At 37.9% G+C, this 12,040-nt stretch overlaps 1 protein-coding gene and 1 long non-coding RNA gene across 3 annotated transcripts in view; one reads left to right on the plus strand and one right to left on the minus strand.

Moving 5' to 3' along the window:
• Nucleotides 1-788, minus strand: part of LOC141376895 (uncharacterized) — a 3,176-nt gene extending 2,388 nt beyond the window's left edge. Inside the window, exon 1 of the long non-coding RNA XR_012388274.1 lies at nucleotides 734-788. This is a non-coding gene — a long non-coding RNA (uncharacterized lncRNA). The remainder of the gene's footprint in view (nucleotides 1-733) is intronic.
• The window catches only part of zgc:165653, a 42,650-nt gene extending 33,171 nt beyond the window's left edge, over nucleotides 1-9,479 (plus strand). For both annotated transcript variants that reach the window (XM_073917268.1, XM_073917269.1), the window contains 7 exons: nucleotides 2,359-2,541; nucleotides 2,731-2,865; nucleotides 3,778-3,957; nucleotides 4,128-4,274; nucleotides 6,004-6,069; nucleotides 7,096-7,254; nucleotides 7,847-9,479. In XM_073917268.1, the coding sequence (XP_073773369.1) occupies nucleotides 2,359-2,541; nucleotides 2,731-2,865; nucleotides 3,778-3,957; nucleotides 4,128-4,274; nucleotides 6,004-6,069; nucleotides 7,096-7,254; nucleotides 7,847-8,005 (1,029 nt within the window). In that variant the 3' untranslated portion in view covers nucleotides 8,006-9,479. The remainder of the gene's footprint in view (nucleotides 1-2,358; nucleotides 2,542-2,730; nucleotides 2,866-3,777; nucleotides 3,958-4,127; nucleotides 4,275-6,003; nucleotides 6,070-7,095; nucleotides 7,255-7,846) is intronic.
• The last annotated feature ends 2,561 nt before the right edge of the window (nucleotides 9,480-12,040 follow it).

A 12,040-nucleotide genomic window follows, 5' to 3' on the forward strand; every position in this document is an offset into this window, starting at 1 on the left:
ATTGTTACCCATTCATTTAAATCAGAATTTATCACTGTCAACAACATAAAAAAAAACATCAAAATCTGCTTTAAGACGTTCAGTTTTACATTAACTGAACATTACAGCTTGAACAAAAGATATAATTGATTCACATAGGCTAACACATATGAATTAAAGTGCATAGTAATATATTTCTCTTGGATAATTTAAAGAGAATAGTAAACAGTCGAGTTTCGATCATTTTTCGTGACTAACTGCATAAACAAGATAAACAATATTTTATTAATCCAAAACGATTAGTTTTTATTTACACATAATCACAGAATTAATACTTTTGGATAAGTATACGCCTGTACAATGATTTTTTTCAACATCCACGGTACTTTATAATGTTAAATCAGGAAAAAACACGTTTTGCCATGTTAATTAATGGATTCGTCTACAGAAACTTTCTTTAACGCAAAGTAAGCATACACACAAATTCGTTTCATGTTTCTTTAAAATAATTAAAATAGTTTTCAGTTACTACACACGTTACAATCTAACATTGTGTAAAAGGAAAAGGAACTTTCAGACGTGTTTGTAACTGTTAGCGTTAGCATACATTAGCTCCAGTCGTGTTTCTTAAAGCAAGTTACATTTCGTATCAAACTGTTTTAAAGTACTAAACGCTGTTACAACCAAACACCGTGGAAATGTTTTAAGCTCTAAATTCGCTAATTATACAGAACACAAGCAGTAAAAAGCTTACCTTTCTGACCGGACTCCACGTGAGATTTTTTAAAAACCAAACCTTTTCTTCTTGTGATCTTCGTGCCATGGTGGTTGACAATCAGCTTTTTGGAGCATTACCGCCACCGTCTGGATTGGAGTTTGGATCAGGAATTTAGTAACGCATGTGTTTATTATGAAACCAACTTCTGCTTAAAAAAAACAGTCAGCACAGGAGCGTGCTATCTCAAAAATAAGCAAATTTTACATAGTTTTTCTCTAGATGACATGTATAATCTATTTATAAATAATATTGTTTTGTTTGCGTCTAAACATTGCGACCATCCACTCTATTCTTTTTTTTTTTTTTTTTTTTTTGCTATCGTACCATGAATATTTTCTCAAATTATCATTAAACGTGGAGCTAACAGATTACTAGATAAAATAAGAACTTAATCAGTTGCCATCAGCCGAGTCCTTGCCAGAAGCGGCCAGGACTCTACAGACAGACTCGGGCCGGATATGGTTGACCGGAATCGGGCCAGTGCTTTACAGCCGCATCACAACCGCATGTGCGCGAGCGAGCTGCGGCCCGCACTCGGCCCGGATAACACTCGCCGATGCCGAGTCGGAGCCGGAGGCGCCGGAGGGCAGCCGAGCTCGGGCCGATTACTGCCTGCTATCTGGGATTGCTTGATGCCGTTGTAAGAGGAGCGTTTCTTTGACAGGGTAGCGCTGAGATCTTGGTAGATTCTGATGATGTTCCCCTTGTATTTCATTTCGTGTCGTTTTGCCCAGCGCAGCAACCGCTCTTTTTCCTGAAATCGATGAAAACACACCAAAAATGGACGTGGTTTACGGCCGTCCGCTGGTTTTTGGCCGGGTGAACGGTGCGCTCTGTCAAGTGTTGGTGGGTTGTCGAAGACCTCCGTGCCCGTCATCTCAAGTAACATCTCAGAAACGAAAGTAACGGGGTCTTTGCCGTTTTCGCTACCTTCCGGAATGTTCACGATCCTCAAGTTAGCTCTTCGAGATCTGTTTTCCAAATCCTCAATGCGATCAAGCAGAGATGTGTTCTGAGTTTGTAAAGTTTTAATAGCATTTTCAGCTGCTGTCAGCCTCTCAAAATTCTCCCCAGCTAGGCACTCCGTCGCAGTCAGGCGGCTCTGAAATCCTTCAACCGATTCTCTTAACGCATTCACGGAGCTTTGTAAAGGCCCGATAGATTCCCGAATCAAGGCAGAGAAATCTTCCCTGATACTAACACGCTGTTTAGTTAATTCAGAAATCAACAGGTCTATGGATACGGATTCAAAAGTTTCTGACGTGACCTGTTTTTCAGCACTGGAGGCGGCGGCGGCCATGGTTGCTAACTTGCTAGCGATGCTCGTGGTAGATCTCGTTGTCGGTGGAGCTGAAGGATGAGCTTGCTTCGGCTTAGAATTACTCATATTTTGGCCGATAATGTTCTAAACAAATCAATTAACAGTAACTGGAAATATTTAGCGTTTAGCAGGTTTAATTTAATAAAGTAGATTGGGAGCCCTTCTTCCACGCACCTTACTCCTTCATTGCTATACCGGAAGTCCATCTTTTCCATTTTAAAAGGAGCTTTCGTACGGTGTTTGTGTGTGTGTGTGTGTGTGCGTGTGTGTGTGTGTGCAGAATCTGCTGTCGGCTCATGATCAGTTTAAAGTGACTCTCCCGGAGGCGGACAGCGAGCGTCAGGCCATCATGAGCATCTATAATGAGGTGCAGAAGATCTGTCAGAGTTACGGCATCAGCAGCAAACTCTCCAACATCTACTGCAGCATCACCCCTGCTGACCTCAACCAGAAGTGGGAGAAGGTGAGCGTGTGTGTGTGTGTGTGTGTGTGTGTGTGTGTGTGATTGTCTGTGTGATTGATTGAGTGGGTATTATTGTGTGTGTTTGTGTGAGTAAACGTGTGTCTTTGTGTGTGTGTGTGTGTGTGTGTGTGTGTGTGTGTGTGTGTGTGTGTGTGTGTGTGTGTGTGTGTGTGTGTGTGTTTCCTGCAGGTGAAGCGTTTGGTTCCTCAGAGAGATTCAGCTCTGCATGAGGAGTTTTCCAGACAGAATGTGAACGAGAGACTCAGACGACAGTTTGCAGGACAAGCCAACGCCATCGGGCCCTGGATACAGACACGCATGGAGGTCACACACACACACACGGGCATGCACAAACATACACGAACACACACAAACATACACACACACACGCGCATACACACACAAACATACACAAACACAGACGCACAAACACACACGGACATATACACAGACACATGCGCACACACAGACACGCACACACGCACACACACATACACAAACACACACGAACACACAAACACACACGCACAGACATATCCAGACAGACACACACAGACACATGCGCAGACACACACATATACACACAGACACATGGGCATGCACAAACACACACAGACACAAACATACACAAACACACACAGACACATGAACACACATGCGCGCACACACACACACACGCACAAACAAACACACAGACTAACACTACAAAATACATATACACACAGACACACAAACAAGCACACACACACACAAACATACACACACACACACACACACGCACAAACAAACACACAAACACTACAAAATACATATACACACAGACACACAAACAAGCACAAACACACACACACACAAACATACACACACACACACACACGCACAAACAAACACTACAAAATACATATACACACAGACACAAACAAACACACACACAAACAAACACACACACAAACACACAAACATACACACACACACACACAAACAAACACACAGACAAACACTACAAAATACATATACACACAGACACACAGAGACACACAAACATACACAAACACACACAAACAAACAAACAAACAAAAAGACACACAAGCACACATACCCATGTTTAACGCCATGTCTCCTCTTTATGTTTAGACACTGTGATGTGTGTCTTTGTCACATTCGGTGTTTGGGTTTAGTTTTTCTGTTTATTTATGTCTGTTATCATTAATTGTGCTTGTGCGTGTGTGTGTACAGGAGATCGCTCACAGTACGGTGGATCTGGGTACCACACTGGAGGATCAGATGAACACACTCAAACAATACGAGCACGACATCATCAGCTACAAACCCAACATCGACAAGCTGGAGGGAGACCACCAGCTCATACAGGAGTCGCTCATATTCGACAACAAACACACCAACTACACCATGGAGGTACACACACGCGCACACACACACACACACACACACACGCGCACACACACACACACGAACACAGGTCTATGTACTCTACTGCAGCATCCCACACATCCCATGTCTGTGTGTGTGTGTGTGTGTGTGTGTGTGTGTGTGTGTGTGTGTGTGTGTGTGTGTGTGTTCCGCAGCACATCCGTGTGGGCTGGGAGTCTCTTCTGACCACCATCGCTCGCACCATCAACGAGATCGAGACTCAGATCATGACCCGCGACGCAAAAGGAATCAGCCAGAAACAACTCAACGACTTCAGATCCTCCTTCACACACTTCGACAGGGTAAAACACCACTATAGTGTTGTTCTATAGTAAAGTGTAATACACACTATAGAGTAGCAACTGTAGAATCACCACAGCAGATCAGTTACTATAGTTGTCATGTTACCATAGCAACTGTAGAATCACCACAGCAGATCAGTTACTATAGTTGTCATATTACCATAGCAACTGTAGAATCACCACAGCAGATCAGTTATTAGGCTGGCTTGTGTAGCAAGCCAGACTATTGTTATCCTATTTTTCTTTTGAGACTAAAAATTAAACTCTATCTCCTCCTAGAGCTTTCGAGCTACGACCACCAAACTCACACCAGACCTCCAAACTGGTCTGACTCGGGTTGCTATATCTTTTCCAAGTGATCCGACTTTTGGTTTTCCGAAAAACGTCCCGGGACCGTCGGAAAAATCCCATTGACTTAACATTGGAACAAACTTTGTAACCTCATAACTCTGCATCAGACTGTCCTACAGACTTCTAAGTGGGCTCATTTAACTCAGACTACCTAACTGCCAATAACCGATGAGCTTTTAACTTTCTGGCCGAACCCTAGCAACCACTTTTATGACCCTAGAAACTGTCCCATAGACTTCCACTGCAAAAGACTCTTATTGACTTTACATTGGGTCAAACTTTGTGAGCTCATAACTCTACATCAGACTGTTGTACAGACTTCTAACTGGGCTGATTTAACTCAGACTACCAAAGACTACCATCTATCTATCATGCTAGTAACATGCAAAGTCATGCTAGAATCATGCTAACAACATGCTGATTCATGCTAGAATCATGCTAATAACATGCTAGTGACATGCTAGAATCATGCTAGTAACATGCTAATTCATGATAGAATCATGCTAATAGCATGCTAATTCATGCTAGAATCATGCTAGTGACATGCTAATTCATACTAGAAACATGCTAATAGCATGCTAATTCATGCTAGAATCATGCTAGTAACATGCTAATTCGTACTAGAATCATGCTAGTAACATGCTAATTTATGATAGAATCATGCTAGTAACATGCTAATTCATGCTAGAATCATGCTAATATCATGCTAATTCATGTTAGAATCATGCTAATAACATGCTATTTCATGCAAGAATCATGCTAGTAACATGCTAATTCATGCTAGAATCATGCTAATAACATGCTAATCTATCTATCTATCTATCTATCTATCTATCTATCTATCTATCTATCTATCTTTTCATATTTTTTAAAACTGTTTAAACTTAATAAACTATTACCATCAGGCGTTTACAAGCCAGCCTCAAAATTTGTCCTTAAACTTTAAGAATCTAGTTATAGTTGTCATGTTACCATAGCAACTGTAGAATCAACACAACAGATTAATTCAAGTACGTTACTACAATACGGTTCATAAACATTGTAGTGTTTACTATAATTTACTACAGTATTTTTTTCATTGGAGATGCCAAAAATAAAACGATCAGCTGTTAATTGAGGGTTTTCAATGATATCTAGATTTGCTCCATTTCCTTTTAAACTACACTGAGTCAAGCATCTTGTCAGAAAATGAGTAAAGATATGTAATGTGTAGTTAGTGCTGTGGTACGGTGTGTATATGCATTGTACAGGACTGTTTTTATTACATTGCTGGCTCTCTGACAGACTGCTTTTGTAAGTCACTCCAGATAAAAGTGCTAGGATGACTGTAAATGTACTCTTATTAAACATGATCGTGTGTGTTTCGTGTGTTCAACAGAAGAAGAAGGGCGGTATGGAGACTGATGACTTCAGAGCCTGTCTGATCTCTATGGGATATGATCTGGTAAAAACTACCACAGTACATAATAATAATAATAATAATAATAATAATAATAATAATAACAATAATAATGATAATAATAATAATAAAAATAATGATGATAATAATAATGATAATAATAATAAAATAATGATAATAATAATAAAAATAATGATATTAATAATAATAATGATGATGGTAATAATAGTAATAATGATAATAATAATAATAATGTTATTAACAAAAATAATAATAATAATGATAATAATAATAATAGTAATGTTATTATTAATAATAATAATAATAACAACAATAATAATGATATTAATAATAATGATAATAATAATAATAAAAATAATGATGATGATGATAATAATAATGATAATAATAATAAAAAATAATGATAATAATAATAAAAATAATGATATTAATAATAATAATGATGATGGTAATAATAGTAATAATGATAATAATAATAATAATAATAATAATAATATTAATAATAACACAAAATAAAATTGACATAAAATTATAACATAACAATATTTGTTCTTCTGGAGAAAGTCTTATTTGTTTTATTTCGGCTAGAATAAAAGCAGTTTTAATTGTTTTAAGCTCAATATTATTGGCCCCTTCAGCAATATTAGTGTTGGATTGTCTCCAGAACAAACCACTGTTATACAATGACTTGCCTAATTACCCTAACTTTACCCTAATTACCCTAGTGAAGCCTTTACATGTCACTGTAAGCTGAACACTAGTGTCTTGAAGAATATCTAGTCTAATATTATGTGCTGTCATCATGGAGAAGAGAAAATAAATCTTATTAGAGATGAGTTATTAACACTATTATGATTAGGAATGTGTTGAAGAAATCTTACTGATATTGGGGAAAATATACAGGGGCCTAATAATTTTGACTTCAACTTCATATTCTGAGCATGTCTGATTAAAATTTCAAAAGAAAAATGTGTGTTGATGACTTTGAGAAGGTTTTATGTCAGAGGACGATGGTATTTCTTGTCTCTGTGTCCTGTGTGTGTGTTTAAGGGTGAAGCAGAGTTTGCGCGCATCATGGCTCTGGTGGACCCCAATGGTTCTGGAGTGGTGACGTTTCAGGCGTTTGTGGACTTTATGACCCGTGAAACTGGAGAATCGGACACGTCAGAGCAGGTCGTTGCCTCCTTCAGGATTCTGGCCGCCGATAAGGTCAGTTCACACACACACGTTAAATGTACATTAAACACTTACAGAACATCTTAAGACACCAAATAATAGAATATGTACAGTGCTCAGCATTATTGAGCACACCCCATTTTGAAAATTAATATATTTTTATCAATTTCTCAGTGAATATAGGTCATATATACTGCTCAGAAAAATAAACAACACAATGTAACTCCACGTGCTCCCTTTATTTTTCTGAGCAGTGTATTTTGTTTTATTTTTTGAAAGTTGTTGTGTTTGTACACATTGCACAATAAAAATAATTAATTAAAATAAAGAAACAAACAGAAAGGCGGAAGTTAAGTACTGCAGTTGTCGCTAGAACAGATATGGTTGTGGCTGGAAGTTAGAAAGAATTATTTATATTATTTATTAAACTTCTCATTAATTGTATTTTTTAACGTCTACCCCAAACCCTCACAGTAATGTAAAAATATGAATTATCAAAAATGATGCAATATTGATGTGCATATCTGCAGCTGTATCCCTTCTAGACTTTATAGCAGTAGGTAATTCCACTACTGTCATTATCCTAGCATGCACATGTGTCCCAATGTGTGTGTGTGTGTTTCAGCCGTATATTCTGGTGGACGAGCTGCGGCGTGAGCTTCCTCCAGAGCAGGCTGAATACTGCATCTCCAGGATGCCTCCATATAAAGGACCTGACGCTGTTCCTGGAGCTCTGGATTACGCTGCGTTCTCCACTGCACTGTACGGAGAGAGCGACCTCTAGAGGCCAGCGGATAACGCTGAAAACACATGCATGAGATTAGACTCCCACCAAAAGTATTGCGGTCACGGATTGAATAATAGTCTCAGTTCTGAAGTTCAAATCAGCCTTAAATCAGCCTTTAGGCCGAGTGAAAATATGTCTTGATCCAGGAGTGCAATACCTCATTCATCCACTGTGTGTCAAACTTACATACTGCACCTTTAAATCAATCACATTTAGGTCATCAATTATTCGTAATTCATTCAATTATTGTTTCCATATTTGGACAATTATTCATTATGAGAAATATCTTCATCCTGTCTAAACGGAGATAAAAAAAAAAAAACTAACAGATAATCTATCTGTAAATCTTACAGAGGAATTAGTAAGCAGGAAAGGGTGCTAAATTTTGCACCTATTGCACCTATTTGAGCAGAAATGATGAGCAAACATGAATGTTGTCCAGATTCGTGCTCTGGAAAGCAGTCTATAGTCCTCTAAATGTTCTTACTTCAGTCTGATCGATGAGTTCAGCCCAAAACATGATAATAATTGATCATTTTTAGCAGGAATAATCAGCTGAATATCTGAGTTTTGTTCAGATCTGTGGCTTTGTTTACATTCTGCTCGCCAATATGGCCTCCCATACTCCACCCTCAAAACAACCCCACAGTAAACAAAGTTAGATTGTTCAGAAAATTACAGACAATTCATTCATTCATTCTCTTTTCAGCTTAGTCCCTTTATTAATCTGGGGTCGCCTCAGCGGAATGAACCGCCAACTTATCCAGCATATGTTTTACACAGCGGATGCCCTTCCAGCAACAACCCATCTCTGGGAAACACCCATACACTCTCATTCATACATATACACTACAGACAATTTAGCCTACCCAGTTCCCCTATAGCGCATGTGTTTGGACTGTGGGGGAAACCGGAGCACCCGGAGGAAACCCACACCAACACGGGGAGAACATGCAAACTCCACACAAACGCAAACAGACCCAGCCGAGACTCAAACCAGTGACCTTCTTGCTGTGAGGTGACAGCACTACCTACTGCGCCACTGCATCGCCTACATACAATTATCAGTTATTATTTCTACTTTACCCAAGCTATACAGCAGTATATGTACAGTTTTGTTTTCCAATAGTCAAATAATGAAACCTCAAAAATGTAAATATTTAAATGTTTGATTTGTGCCTATTATTTTTTGGTCCGTGACCACAACACTTTAAGCAGGACTTTAATCAAATACACCTGGAGTTCATGGTCCTTCATACCATGCAGAAATGATTTAGATATTTGTGTGAACTAACCCTTTAAATGATCCAGGATCTGGCCCCTGTGTTCAGGCCGTTTATCACTTATTGTGAACCATGACAGCTTTTAGTTAATATCAGGTTTATCAATCCACTGGAAATAAATTACAGTTGTTTAAAAAATCTGAACCCTTTTCTTCCAAAATAAAATAAAGTGCATTATAAATGAAGAACTGTCTGACCTGTTTTTCACTTCATGCATGAAAACAAGTGAAAAATCTGCCAGTGCAACACTTCACTACATTAGTAAAGATATTCTACAAACAAGCGTCTCTGTGTTTATTCTCATGCAATCATATTCATTCATTCATTCTCTTGTCGGCTTAGTCCCTTTATTAATCTGGGGTCCCCACAGCGGAATGAACCGCCAACTTATCCAGCAAGTTTTTTTACACAGCGGATGCCCTTCCAGCTGCAACCCATCTCTGGGAAACATCCACACACATACACACACACACACACTACGGACAATTTAGCCTTCCCAATTCACCTGTACCGCATGTCTTTGGACTGTGGGGGAAACCAGAGCAGCTGGAGGAAACCCACACAAAGGCAGGGAGAACATGCAAACTCCACACAAAAACGCCAACTGAGCTGAGGTTCGAACCAGCGACCCAGCAACCTTCTTGCTGTGAGGCGACAGCACTGCCTACTGCGCCACTGCCATCATATTCAATTGTTTTATTTGTTCTACATTCTGGATGCCCTATCTTAAATTTAATAAAGACAGCAGAATCCTCCCTTGGCTTTATTTCTCAGCTAGAGGTTAGTTTAGGACCATCCTTTGAAATGTTGTTCAAGGAAAAAAAAATATTTTTACTTTTCCACACAGGGTAATGATGGATTCTGCAAATGAAGCCAATGTTCACTCCAGTGAAGAAAATTAATTAAACACACTTTATAAAATCAAATCCAGTGGAAAATAAGAATAACAACAAAACAAAATCCTTTATCATCTGTTCAAAAATAAAGGGCTTAAGATATTCAATATAGAGGTCAGAGAGCTCAATGCAGGTCTGTAAATTCCAGCCTTTTATAACCTTCATGCATAAATATAAAAAAGCTGCTTTAGACTACATCAGAAAGCTTTTGGAAACAGCTACCTCAGGAAAAGCTCAACAGAGAATATCACTAAACGTATAAATCAACCTTTGGCCAATCTCAGGGTCATTCTTACGTCATGCTTCTCAGCTGGACAATGAGCTCATCTATTGCAGAAAGAGTTTCCACATTACTGGCAGACAGTCCGCTTGTCCTTCGGGCTCTCTGTCGGAGGTGCCTCTCCTTCTTCTTACACTTTCATCGCTAATAACCATTTTCTTAAGCATATAGGGACATCTGAATACATACAGCTGGTCAGAATTATTAGCCCCCCTTTTGAATTATTATTATTATTTTACTTTTATATTTCCCAAATGATGTTTATCAGAGCAAGGACATTTTCACAGTATGTCTGATAATATTGTTTTATCTTCTGGAGAAAGTCTTATTTAGGCTAGAATAAAAACAGCTTTATTATTTTTTTTTTAACCACCATGTTAAGGTCAATATTATTAACCCCATTTAAGCTATATATATATATATATATTTTCAGTAGTCTACAGAACAAACCATCATTATATAATAACTTGCCTATGTAACGGAGGCCGGCTAGTAAGTGCTATACAGGTAAACCTCACTCCTCTGACCTCTAAAGGTGCTCTAGCGACTAATGTTAAAGGATATGGTCTTTAGCCTCCTTGGTAGAGCAACTGACTCCCATGCGGAAGATTGCAGGTTTGATACCAGCTCGGAGCGGGTTGGGTGGTGGGTAGGTCTGGCGGGATTACACCTAATTACCCTAGTGAAGCCTTTAAATGTCACTTTAAGCTGTTTAGAAGTGTCATGAAGAATATCTAGTCTAATATTATTTATTGTCATCATAGCAAAGAGAAAATACATCAGTAATTAGAGATGATTTATTAAACTGTTACGATTACAAATGTGCTGAAGAAATCTGCTCTCAGTTAAACAGAAATTGGGGAAAAAAATAAAGGGGGGCGAATAATTCTGACCAACTGTAAGTGAAGTTTTCTGTCTTTTTGCAATTAATGTCATTTAACCAACCAGACACTACAACATGTTTGTTTTTGGTAAAACGAAAGCACATTATATGCATGTAAATGTTGCTGAAATAATGTGGATCATCATTCAGTGTAACTGATGAATCTGTCAAAAATAAAGTATTTATTGTTTTATTTATGTTAAAGCATTGCTCAGAATAACATGATGATACTAAAAGTGATTCTGCTTCAAATAATTTTAAAAACTTCAGCAAAGGTGTGATTTTCTGAATGTTCAGACAAATGCAGAAATAAAATATTGAGGAAATAAAAACATTTAATTCTGAGAATTGTTATTTAAAAAAAAAAAAACTTTGAACTTGAAAATAAACTAAGAAAAGTATGAATATTTCAAGGTAACACGTGTTGATTTTTATTTATAATGTTAGAATAGAATAAAGTCATTAAATTCTGCTAAAAGTTATAATTTTCTGGGTAATTTGTCAAAGAAAAACTTGTTAATTTGTGAAAAAAATGTCTAAAATATCAAATGTTGAGAATAAACACTTAAAAAATCAGCACATCAATGTCTAAAATTAATTCACGTTTATTTTATCTCCTGCTTGAAAACCCCTGAATTAATTGAATGTGGTTTACATGAATGAATAAATAAATGTGACATAAAGCCGAGA

The sequence above is a fragment of the Danio rerio genome, chromosome 12, assembly GCF_049306965.1.
Source record: "Danio rerio strain Tuebingen ecotype United States chromosome 12, GRCz12tu, whole genome shotgun sequence".
NCBI classification, from domain to species: Eukaryota; Metazoa; Chordata; class Actinopteri; order Cypriniformes; family Danionidae; genus Danio; species Danio rerio.